At 36.0% G+C, this 13265-nt stretch overlaps 1 protein-coding gene and 1 long non-coding RNA gene across 6 annotated transcripts in view; one reads left to right on the top strand and one right to left on the bottom strand.

The window, feature by feature from the left end:
• PTPN12 (protein tyrosine phosphatase non-receptor type 12) overlaps window positions 1-13265 on the bottom strand; it is a 95764-nt gene that overhangs the window by 3288 nt on the left and 79211 nt on the right. For 2 of the 5 annotated variants that reach the window (XM_043967044.1, XM_043967048.1), the window contains 4 exons: window positions 7842-8815; window positions 3200-3277; window positions 1855-1925; window positions 1004-1034 (listed from right to left, as the gene is read on the bottom strand). In XM_043967044.1, the coding sequence (XP_043822979.1) occupies window positions 1004-1034; window positions 1855-1925; window positions 3200-3277; window positions 7842-8815 (1154 nt within the window). The remainder of the gene's footprint in view (window positions 1-1003; window positions 1035-1854; window positions 1926-3199; window positions 3278-7841; window positions 8816-13265) is intronic. The other 3 variants (XM_043967045.1, XM_043967046.1, XM_043967047.1) reach the window with 3 other exon arrangements.
• Window positions 1-13265, top strand: part of LOC122728424 — a 66483-nt gene that overhangs the window by 39898 nt on the left and 13320 nt on the right. The window lies entirely within an intron of this gene.

Here is a 13265-nt window from a genome sequence, read left to right as displayed (position 1 = left end):
CAATTGACTCAATTATGACAAATTCATTTGATTAATGAGTTTTCTAATTTGATCCTGTAATATTCATTTAAATTTCAGTCTTATAAATCTTGACCATAATAAATGAAAAATTATGCTCTTACTGAAGGAATGGGTTTGTCACAATCAAAATACGTCAGCTGGGTTAATTCAGATAATTTTTCCCAAATAACTACCAACAGGGAACCAAACCCAGTTCCTATGTATATTTTAAAGAAAAATAGGGGGCAGCTAATCTAGGTGGTGCAATGGATAAAGCACTGGCCCTGAGTTCATATCCAGCCTCAGACACTTGACACTTACTAGCTGTGTGACCCTTGGCAAGTCACTTAATCCTCAATGCCCCACCAAAAAAAGAAAGAATGAAAGATAGAGGGAAATATTCCAATAATTTGATCTGGCAGCAATTAACTTAAAAGTTTTGAGTATACTGAAACGGCAATGGAAAGACAGAGGAAAACCACTAAAACAAAAACAAACAAAAAAACACCAAACCTGGAGCATATAAAAACAATTTATTACAATAAATTACATGTAAGAAGTAGGATAAAAAGATACTGTCAAAAAGAAGTATAGGGGGCGGCGAGGTGGCGCAGTGGATAAAGAACCGGCCTTGGATTCAGGAGTACCTGAGTTCAAATCCGGCCTCAGACACTTGACTTACTAGCTGTGTGACCCTGGGCAAGTCACTTAACCCCCATTGCCCAGCAAAAAAAAAAAAAAAAGTATAACCAGAAAAGGAGGTCAGGGACTGCAAGAAGATGGGGCCCAGCACATCAAGTAGATCTCCTGGAAGATTTTATAGGAGGACTAAAACAAAAGTTGTTCCAAAAAGATGATCCAGATGGACTAAAGGTGCAGTGATAAAGTCATGTCTCCACTGAACTAGATAGCAAAATATAACTCAAAGGTTTAAAAAATGGAATTCTTCAACATTTTTTCATCAAAATAGGAAACAAAATGAAAAGAAAGCTTAATCACTTACCAAATGTTTTATTCTCAGTAGATATCAAGACCTGTTAAATAATTATTCAGAAACTGTTACAACTTTTATATGCAAAAATAATGTAACAGAAAAATCAGGGGAAGTCATTTCTATGTATCTATGAAATTCAAGTCTTTTTTTTATCTCATTGGAACTCTCCAAGTGATAATTGAGGAGAACAAGAGTGCTTCCAATGTAGTTTAAATAAAAATCATGAAACATGACATGCTATTTTCCCTATTTTAGTATTCATGGGTGACAAAAGAATTTACCTTCCCTTTTTCAAACAGGATGTAGAAAGGCTGGTATCACTATCCCCCCCGAAAAACACACAGCAATCATACAAGAGTACTATGGTAGAAGAGCATTACACACACAGGCACATGACACACACAATACAAAGACAGACACAGGACACACAGACATAGACATATCCCCCATAGTCCTGAAAATAGGAACCTCACTGGGTAGCCAAGAAAGATGATGACACCAAATTTAAATTCATTCTCCCATCTTACTGAATCCCTATCTATACTTGCTCTCAGTGTCTATTTTGGAACATTTTGCTTACTATTTTTCACATCTTGTAGACATCAAATCTAATTTCTGGTAATAGAGCAATGTGTGTGAAAAAGGTAAAATGCCATGATTTGTTATCTGTAATTCTTATTTGCTTTTTCATTTTCACTTCAGGGAACAAATCTACTCAACTGAAATTTTAGAAACAGAAATGCTTTTTTCCCCTGGAGCTTGTTTAAAACATAATGTTAATAATATTAATTTACAAATTACAACCAAACAAGAGAAAACTTTCTAATCTGACTCTTCCGTTCCCAAAATGAAAGTCTTACTTCAGATTTCTTTTGTTCAGACTGCTCTTGGGTATGAAGTTCATTCCACTCAGCAGATCTTACAGGCGTGTCTGAGAAAAATGGATTCTTATGATCAAAATCTAAATTCTCTAAACATGAAATTCCTTTCTATTTTGGTATGTGTGTGTGTGTATATATATATATATATATATATATATATATAGAGACAATTTAAGGTATAAACTTTTTAGAATGCAGACTCTAAGTTGTATATTTATTAAGTTTAAACAACTTCCAGTTTTTATACACATCATAAAAATCTCTATAATCTTTCCTAAACCAAATTAAGTATTAAAGCTAATAAATAACAATTCCTAAATTATAAGACACAAAGCTGATGAAATAAAATATGTTTAGAATGAAACATGTTTTGCAAGCATTGCAGGGACTAGATCAGTCAGCTGAATTGTACTTGTTCAATAAAATATTTAAAATATTAGTAAAATAAGGGGCAACTAGGTGGCGGAGTGGATAGAGCACCGGCCCTGGAGTCAGGAGTACCTGAGTTCAAATCCAGCCTCAGACACTTAACACTTATTAGCTGTGTGACCCTGGGCAAGTCACTTAACCCCAATTGCCTCACAAAAATAAATCAATAAATAAAATTAAAATATTAGTAAAATATGGGGAAAAACAAATTAGAAAAGCAAATTATTAAAATATTTAAAACACAATAATTTAACATTAAAACAGTAATTAAGGAAACCAAAACAAATATTCAGTTGTATTGCAAGAATGTAACTTTGCTTTGTGAACTAATAATAAGCCTTAGAGTATAAAGGACTCTGGAATTACATAATATTTAAGTTTCTTTATGCTATGAGAACATAATAAAAATGCCATTAAATAAAACTTGCCAGTTCTGAAAGTCTAATGTCTTTAAGAATATTTACGTCCAAGAAGTAACATATATTTACCCACAGTAGGCACTCACTAAAACAGTTACTATATTCCTCAAAATGAAAAGCCTAATTTACTTAAATATAAAGTCATCAATCAAGCACACCATGGGAAAAAAATCATTACACTGAATTTTAATCTGCCTTACATCTAGCAACTTCAGTAGTTTTATAAATGAAAAAGACCAATGTCTATTGCCATAATTAAAAATTGTTTTATAGAAATACAAGTGTGACAAAAAAATTTAGTCTAAAATTTGCAATATCAATAAAAAATTTCTTTATGCTTAACTGTGTTATTAAAATTACAGCTTTTAAAGTATTTTTAAAATTCCGAGTTTGATAATGCATTGAGGAGATATCTATGGTCTAAGTGAAATATTTCATCAAACACTAAAAAATATAATGGTATAAAATAAACTCACTATGGTCACTTGCTAATACAAAAGATTCAGGAGTTCTTTCAGGTAGTGGGGGAGGCGAATCTTCGCTAACATCAACATCTAAATTAAATAACACATGATTAAGAATGAAATTAAATGTCATTTGAACAATGAAAACTTTCTTATCTTCATTTCTATTATTGCAACACAGACTTAATAGCTTCTTAAAGAAACAAAAAGTAAAATGGAAAAAATAGCATAATTCATTTATTTCTTAACACATTTCTACCATCCATTCTAAGGAAGCAAAACACTAAAATGAAAGGCAATATGAACTGCATCTAAGAATGCATTTTTAACAAGATAATTGTACCACAAATTTTCCCTAATGCCCTAGAGACAGAGCCTAAAGTATTCTACTTTCTACTAACTAGGACTGGCCCTCAGGATTCTCCTTAGTAAGGAAAAATAGGCAAATTATTTCCTGGAATTTGGGGGGATATTAGGAAGGTTCCTTCATAATTGTACAATTAAAGATTCACACTTTGACTTGAGCCAAAAAGGTTTTTAAATAATTAGTTCAACTGCAAGATATTTGTGAAGTAACAAAATTTATCATTTTTACCTCTGTGATTTTTACCACTAATTTTTTCCATGAGGTTGATAGAACCAAGGGGCCAAAACACATAAATAAAACCACTTAGGATAGGGGAGTTCAAGAGAAGCAGAAGAGAAGAGAGGAAGAGGCTAAGAAAGTGAGAAATTGAAGGACACTCAAGTTTTCCTTATTTTATAGTTATTTTGCCTTGGACTAACCCTGATTGTCCTGTATGGATGGAAAAACATACCCCAGCAGCTTATGAAGAGATGTCACAGAATATAGTGCAGATTCCCTGATACTCCTACTGGACTTAACTTCCCTAGTATAAGTAATCCAGGAATATGCATGACATCTTAGAAAATAATTGTTACTCCTCCTATTCTAAAACCTTCGTTCTAAAGATAGAAAATAGAAGGACAGCCTCACCACCAGCAGGTTATTCAAAGAATTTTTGTACTCTTTTGTCTACAAAAGCAACTTTAATAACCTGCCATGATTTTGTTTTTTCCAGTAGTAGTGATGGTATACACCAGTGGTGTCAAATTCAAGTGGAACGATACATTAGGATCCCTAAGGCTGCAAAATGACTTCTAAAATCACATATATTAACATTACATTTTAATGTATTTTTATTTATTTTGTTAAACATTTCCCAATTACATTTGAATCTGGTCCCAGCCCTGCTAGGGAGTATTGTGGAGTGCATTCTTGATACTTCTGTTTTATACTGGGGCATCTATATACGCTTTGAGAAGACCAGATGGAATTAAAAGATCTAGGTCCAAATCCTGCCTCTCACACAATTTATTTATCCTTCTCTCACTTTCAGTTTCACCTGTTAAATGAGGGGAACTGGCACAAATGACTTTTGGTGCTCCTTCTTCCTTTGGATCTAAGATCCTAACTGCCTCTGTAACCAACAAGTTATATTTGGAAGATAACCAGGATTAGGGGATATCGATAGCCTCTGGCTGTATAACCATAGAACAACCCAAGATCTCTTCATCAGTATTATGTATTCTCACCAAATAAGACAGACTCCACATCAGTTATAGTGCATATAAATTCTGTAAACTAGCTTCCTGGAAACTAACTCTTTTGACAACTCAAAAAATTAAGTTAGGTTCTTTATCAACATTCTCCTAAGAAAAATTATGATTTGTCAGTTGTTTGTACAATCTCCATAGGCATTTTCAAATGATATTCAATATACAGTCCACTAAAATGTAGCTTTAAGAAAATCTGAGTACTATTCTAAATTAAACAAAAAATCAGTATAAATATTTCCCAAAGACAATTATCATTTAAATCACTCAATGATTTTAATAAAAAACTTGGATCTCTAGGACTATTGGTCATAAAAGTCTCATAAAAAGGATTCTTTAGGGGGCAGCTAGGTGGCGCAGTGGATAGAGCACTTTCCCTGGATTCGGGAGGACCTGAGTTCAAATCTGACCTCAGACACTTGGCACTTACTAGCTGTGTGACCTTGGGCAAGTCACTTAACCCTCACTGCCCAGGCTCCCCCCCCCCCCGCCGCAATGAAAATAAATTAGGTTAAATTAAAAAAAAAAAAAAGGATTCTTTGGAATTGTCACCGTCAAACGTGGCTAATAATGATTACATATATGTATGTGTGTATACATACATACACACATACACACACACATATATATGTCTGCAAAAGGCTTTAAATTTAATCTTCTTTTATCCTCACAACAACCCTGAGAGGTAGATGCTATTATTAACCCCATTTTATAGATGAGCAAACTGAGGGAGACAGAATAAATTATCTGCCCAAAGTCAAATAGCTACCAAGTGTCCAATATGACATTTGAACTCAGGACTTCCTGACAAACTAAGTCCTATCCCTACCCTCTCCACTGAGAAGCTATATACAAAGTTTGTGAGGGAAAACATATTATAATTCTATTAGTGGCTCATTCAAGGCGATAAAATATAATTAGCAACACAGTAAGTAATGTTGCCAACAGCTGAGTGCTTTTTTGAACTCTAAAGTATGATGCAGATAAATGCTTTGTCAATGTCAAGCTTATTTAGTAGCCCATTTTCTTCTAGTTAAAAGAATAAAAAAACCAAAAACATTAGAAAATACTGGTTAAAAAAAAAGAACAAGACTTAAAAACCATTATGCGATTTCATCCATCCTTTAGAGTAAGACTTATTCAAAGACAATCCATTCCTTATATAATATTGTGGGTTACAACAATCATTTTGTGCATTCTCCTCCCCAAATCTTTTTTTCCCTTCAAAGAAGGGCAAAAATATGAGTAAAACAATTACCCAAGTATAAAACACAAGAAATGTTATCCAGCCTGATATAAACACACTATATAGTCCAGTTTGGGAATTATTTTTCAAGTTCTATTAGATGGGGGAGAGGAAGGTATTTGAAATATGAAATGTTATCAAGTTGATAGGGTGGCAACAGTCATTAACTGCTTCCTATAGACATTAAAAATAACATAAGAATTCCAACAAAACCCAAAATTTTCACAACAGTAACTCTCAAAAAACAACTTGGACCAACCTCACTATGCTCAAATTTCCTACCTAGGGAATACCATCCAGAGCTATAGAGAAGACAACATAAAACATATAAAAAATAAAAGTACTATTTAAACTATGTGTGTATATTTACATATGTATGTGTATATATGTACATATATATTTATGTATGCATTACAATTTTAAATTAATTTAAACAATATATGCCTTTATTTCCCCAAGGTTTTCAAATGTGTATATATAAACCTAATATATACATATATGTATACACACAATTACTGTGTGCCTGAAAACACAAGAAAAAAATTTATCCCTCATATAGCACTTGGAAACAGATACGTGTTTTATGACATTTGCACTGCCAGTTGCTGGTCAAATATGGACAATGGCCAAATTATCAATAAATGACTTGTGTTTACACTCCTGCTCTGTTGCTTGGAGGTAACCATTACCTCCACTGCCATTTACTACACTAAAAGGGGGGTCTTTTTAAAACAAAAGAAGAACAATGACTACTTTTCCTCAAACAGTACTTTAATGAAGGGGTGGCAGGCACTAAAAAAGACAAAATGGTCGTTAAACTGTGCCAAACATAGGCATCCTCTATTATAAATGTGTGCATGTATGCAATGTGTACACACACTTGTGTATACATGGGAATCAAACTACTTATATGGGTCCAATGAATGTTAGCTGCACTTCCCCAAAAGTTGAGCTTACAAAGAACATTAGTTCTCAGGCTAAGAATTAGTGTAAATTTTATAATATTCCTGTTTTCTTCTTAAAATTTCATTTTAGAGGGATAGCCTTATCTATAAGCTGTTTTAGTCTACGATTTTTTGTTCCATTACGGTTTATATCATTTCCCTTCAGATTATGTGTGGCGGTTACAACTGACAAGCATCACTACCTCTGTGTGCATGAATAGACAAACAAATGTGCCACTTCCTTCAGTTTAACTATTTACAAAGCCCAGAGATGTTGAAAATGATACTACTTGGTTTTAATTTAAAATGGAAAGATTTTGTATTAACTTACGATAGTCTGTGAAATTTTGTTAAAAGCAAAAGAGGAGGGGCAGCTAGATGGCGCAGTGGATAGAGCACCGGCCCTGGATTCAGGAGTACCTGAGTTCGAATCCAGCCTCAGATACTTACACTAGCTGTGTGACCCTGGGCAAGTTACTTAACCCCAATTGCCTCACACACACACACACAAAAAAAGTAAAAGAGGAACCTGAGAAATTATTCATCTAAATATCCATTAATGATCTTTTTTAGTAGAAACAGTGGCGATATGAAGTAGCCAGTCAAGTTATTCCAGGCAGTGGGTTTCAATAGGATTTTGAATTGCATGTCCCTCCCTGCAATATTTGTGGCTATCATATATAAAATGTCCATAACTTTGTCATCTGCCATTATTTGTGACTTATACAAGTAAAACAACCAAAATTCCCTTTATGAAATTTAGGATGAAAATGTTTTAACAACTCAAAGGCTTATTATCTTTACATCATACTTTGAGATCTACTGGGCGAAGCTGAATAAAACCTACCTTTTTCAGCCTCTGAACATATTGTAACTGGTACATCATGTCTAGCAATGGACATTGGTAATACTTTTCTAGTAGAAATGTTTTCAGTGCTAGTAGCAGCAGAAACTGTAGCACTTGCTGTTGAGATATTAGTCACATTCTTAGGCATGGCTCCATCATAGTTCCCTTCATCACTGTCAGAATCATCAGAGTGAAGAGGGTTAGTAAAACTGAGGGGTGCTCTACCTAGAGGTGTATTACTATCATGATCCACAAGACTGCTAGGTTCTACTTGTAACGTGGGGCTTGGTGTTAGAGAAAAGGTTTTAGTAGCCTGACATTGGTTTTCTGAGGCTTTGCTCTCAGATTCATCAGGAATAGGCAGTGCATTTTCAGGACCATGTAATGGCCATATAACATGTCCTTTCTCTTTAAGAGGCAAACAATCTGGTCTTGATGGTGTATCAGAACTTTTCTGCATTCCTTCTTGTGCAGTTACTGAGACTTTGCTAGATGGTGATACATCACAGTCCACACAAGAGTTTTGAGAAACATCTTCAGTTAAATCCCCTGAACTGGCCTCCTGTGACTTTGAGAATTTCTCAGTTGCACAGGGTGAAACAGATTTAATCTTAATTGCATGTCCTCTATTCAAGAGTGTATTTCCATCAAAACTTTTTGGTCCCTCCTGTAGAGGAACCTTTTTAATTTCAAAACTCAAGTTTCGTTCCAATTTCTTCTCCATATGTTCAACTACTGATTCATTCTTCCCTGGAAGTTCTGTTGATTTATTATAATTTTTATTGAGGTCTGTTGACTGCTGTTCTGATGAAACTATATGCAACACAGGCTTTGGATGGTATCTGTCATTGTCTTGCCATACTGTAGTAACTGTTGGATAGGCTGAAGGAGGAGAAGGTGTCAAGATGGGTGGTACAGGGTGAGGTTCTGGAGGCTGTAATATTTCTTCTTTAGCATCCCCTTCGACAAGGCAACTGAGGAAAAAAAAAATAGATGGCATTAAATTCCTTAAGCACGAGTCAGTGAAATTCATAGTAATAATTATAGTACTCATATTTGCGTAGTAGCACTTTGAGTTCACACCATGTTTTCATAGCCATCATCTCATTTCATTCTTACAATTAACCTGATTAGGGTGTGATATTACATTATTTTTTCTATTTTCCAGAAAAGGAGACATGTTAAGCCAGGGCTTCTTAAACTTTTTCCACTAGTGATCCCTTTTTGTCAGAGAAATTTTTATACGACCCCCAAGTATATAAGTATATGAAAATAGGTATACAAATCAGACATTTACTGCCAAATTTTTTGTGAACCCCACATTCAGTTATGCAACCCCATATGGGGTCGTGACCTACAGTTTAAGAAGCTTTGTGTTAAGCCATAATGCTATTAAGTGACATTAACTGAAATCTGAATCTAAATCAACTGACTCCAAGGTCGATCTCTCTCTAATACATAATTCTGACAGCTAGGAGGCAGGCGCCCCCCCCCCCCCATTCTCCCTCCTCTTTTTCCTCCTTTCCTACATATTCTCCCTCCCTCCCCCTCTCCTTTCTCCTCCCCTTTATCACTCTAATACCTTCATTTGGTCCTGGCATCACCTCAATCTGCCTTATGTCTTTTAAATGCCTAGAAAGCTTTATATTCCCTGCATCTATGGCCTCTTTCGCTTACTTCTGTGCCCCTTATAATTTCCCTAACCCTCCCCCACTCTAATTATTATTTCTCTATTACCGTAGAGGGCAATACCACCCTCTAAGTCCTTTGGGTTCACAACTTAAGTGCTGTCCTGGATTCCTCATCCCCACATGCTAGCCGTTGCATAGGCCTGCTGATTTCACCTTATCTCCCATCTGTGTTCCCTTTTCTTCTCTGACACTGCCACCACTCTAGTGCTGGCCCTCATCTCCTCATGCTTAGATAACTGTAATAGACACTGGTTGGTCTATTCAGCCACTGAAGTGATTTTCCTAAAGTGAAAATCTGATCATGTCATCTCCCTACTCAATAAACTCCAGTGAGTGACTCCAAGACAACTCTACTGCCTTCAAGATCAAATATAAAAAAATCCTCTGGCACTCCATGCCCTTCATAACCCACCCCTCCCCCCCACCTTTCCAGTCTTATACCTTACTCCACAATATATACTCTTCAATCCAGTGACACTGGCCTGCTGTCTTTTCCATGATTAAGATACTCTACCTTGGCTCTAGGCACATTCTCTAGGTGCCTCCCGGTGCCTGTAACACTCTCAACCTCCATTCTGCCTAGTGACCTCCCTGGTTTCTTTAAGACCCTATGGAAATTCCTTCTTTTACTGGAAGCCTTTCCCATCCCCTTTTAATTCTAGTGCCTTTCCTCTGTTAAATTCTCCCTAACCCTAACCCTAATTTTCAGAAACAGTACCTACAACTTCTATGCAAGTTTTATATACCTTGACACAATAGCCTCAAAGAAGTAAGATTTGGAGATTCCAAGTTTTATCTTTAAAGAAGAGACAACGATTATCTTATGTGTGCTCACAATAGATTAACTCTTGATAAAGCATGCTGTTAAATCAAGGATACACACTTTGTACATCCAAAGCAGTCAGTCTGGAATGAAATCAGAACACAACTTTTGGAAGTGATAGTTTAGCCTTGGTTAAAAAATGTTTTTCTTTGAGCCTGAATCCAGGATCTTGGCATCTATAATGAATGCAGACAGAAGACCACAGAAGGTATTAACATGCCACTATGGGTAGGGGTAGGGCTGAGAAGAGATGTTATGTTTCAAAGCACAGACATCCACCATCTGTAACAATTACTAGCTTTGCATAAAAATAAAACTTATGGCACTTTGAGGCAATGATTATTATGATTTTGTTTTTGTTCTCTTACAATACTTCACTGTAAAAATTTAGTGATCTTTTTGCACACTAAATTTAGAGGAGAGAAAAAGGAAGTTGTCAATTAAGTGGGAATTGGCCAGTAACCCAAAGAAAAATCGTCAACTAAACCACAGATACTCTATATGGCATATTATTGCATTTTATTATTAATAAGAGTGTAGATGTCAGGGTCATACAATACACTTAGGATGCACCTAAAATAAATGGAGTTCTGCATTCATCTAGATAATAAAGCAAGTGGCAAGAGGCTAACATGGGTATCAGTCTTCATTGTGTATCAAATTATGTTTAGTCATAAAGTAGCAAAGATTATCTTTGCATGGAAAACCCAAGAGCCTTTTCTTCTCCCAATCAACACACTGGGAAGGATAAAGCATTGTGCAAAATAAGTTTTGGGAAAGACTCCTTCTAGTACTAAGATTAAAAACACACAAAGACACACACACCCTAAAACACGTCTCAGAACTTCCTGACCTTGAAGTCTACTGCTAATACTTATTGGCTGTGTAACCATGAAGGAGTCATGGGATCCACAAAGGTCATCCATTCTAACTCCATCATTCTATAGATGACGAAACCCAGGTCCTCGAAGGGCTAAATAACATATCAAAGCTCACACTGTTAGCAAACAGGTCTTACAGGAATGCTTCATTGGGCATAGTCTGTCCTTTTGGCACAAGCTGCCCATTGTGCCTAGAACAAACACCATCCTCAGGTCATCTTTTTAGTATCTCTGGTTGCTTTCAAAGCTCAGCTTGGGCACTGCCTTCCATAGGGAGCTTGTCCTAACACTACTCCCACCTAGCTGCTAGGACTTTCCCCACCCCAACCCCCACTAAAATTATCTTATATTTCTTTTGTGTCTATCTTAATTTAAACTTTTATCTGTACATGTTGTCTCCTGCAATTAAAGGTAAGCTCCTTGAGGACAGAAATAGTTTCAATTTCAATGGTTTCTTTGACTCTCTATAACCTTGCATCATGTCTTACATGCAATAGTTGCTTAATAAATGCATGCCCTGCTAAAAACAACAACAACAACACAACTTCCTGAAATCTCCCATTCCTTTCTCCCACCCTTGTATTTAATCCCCTTTCTCCAACAGATTCCATCTTTAGTTATCCTCACGGGGGGGTGGGGGGGGTGGGGGGGTGGAGAGAAGGAAGAACTTCACTAGACCCTAACTTCCTTCCCTTCAAGCTATTATCCCATCTCTCCTCCTTTCTCAGCCAAACTTCTTGCAAAAGTTGTCCATTGTCAATGTTGCCAATTTCTGTCCTCTCAACTCTTTTTCAATTTGGCTTCTAACTTCATTCACCTAAAACTGCTCTCTCCAAAAACAATGATCTCTTAATTGCCTAATAAGATAGTGTTTTTCTCAGTCCTCATCCTTTTTGACTGTGCTAAATTTGACACTGCCCACAACGCTCTCATCTTGGATAATTTCTCCCTCTTCTTAACTCTGTTCTTCTGGTTTGCTTCCAATTTGTCTTATTACTCCTGCTCAGCCACCTTTTTGCTGGCTCATCACTCAAATCATACCCCTAATTGTGGGTATTCTCTATCTTAACCCCTCATCTTTTCTCTGTCTCCATTATCTCTCTGGTAACAAAATAAGCTCCCATGACTCTAATTAGCTGTTAATCAACTATATGATGGCACTCAAAAGACCTAGTTATCCATCTCCAGTCTCTACCCTAACATGTAGGCCCATATCACCTATTTTTAATTTTTCTAATTAAAAAAATTTTTAATTAACAAAATCTATTTTTTCTCCCATCTCAATTTTTAAAAAGGAGAGCAAAACCTTTGTAACAAATATACATACTTTAAAAAAAATTCCCAGACTGACCAAGTCCAATACACACACACACACACACACACACACACACACACACACGAGATTCATTCTACATCTTGAATTTACTACCTTACCTTACCATCAGGACCACATCACCAGCTGCTTAGTAGACATTTCAAACTGATGTCCTGAAGACACCTTAAACTCAACATGTCTACAACTCAACTCATTCTCTTTCACTTAAACCCTGCCGTCTCCAAAACTTCCCTATTTCTGTGAAGAGAGCACTGCCATCTTTCCAGTTCCGTATCTTCAACTCCTTTCTCCCTCAAATGTATATCCAAATCAGTTGCCAAATCCTGCTTCAGAGCATCTTATTTATCTGATCCCTTCTCTCCACTGACAGCTACTACTTTAATTTAGTTCCTCATCTATTGCCTAGATTATTTCAATATCCTCTCATTTTTCTCCCTGCTTCAAGTCTCTCACCACTCCAATCCATCCACATACTGCTTCCACAGCGCTTTCCTTAAGCAGAGAACTCATCATGTGACTCCCCCCCCATCTCAATTAATTCCAGTGGCTTCTATTCTTTCCTGATCATAAAACAGTCTTGTATTTGACTACTTTGTACAAATTTGTGTTTATTCACTTTATATTTATGCTGTACCTATTTTTATATGTACTAATGTCTCTTTCATTAGAATGTAAGTTCCTTGTCAATAGGGA

The sequence above is a fragment of the Dromiciops gliroides genome, chromosome 5 (assembly GCF_019393635.1).
Source record: "Dromiciops gliroides isolate mDroGli1 chromosome 5, mDroGli1.pri, whole genome shotgun sequence".
NCBI classification, from domain to species: Eukaryota; Metazoa; Chordata; class Mammalia; order Microbiotheria; family Microbiotheriidae; genus Dromiciops; species Dromiciops gliroides.
Note: the sequence above shows the minus strand (reverse complement) of the source record. Positions and strands in the feature narration are given on the sequence as shown.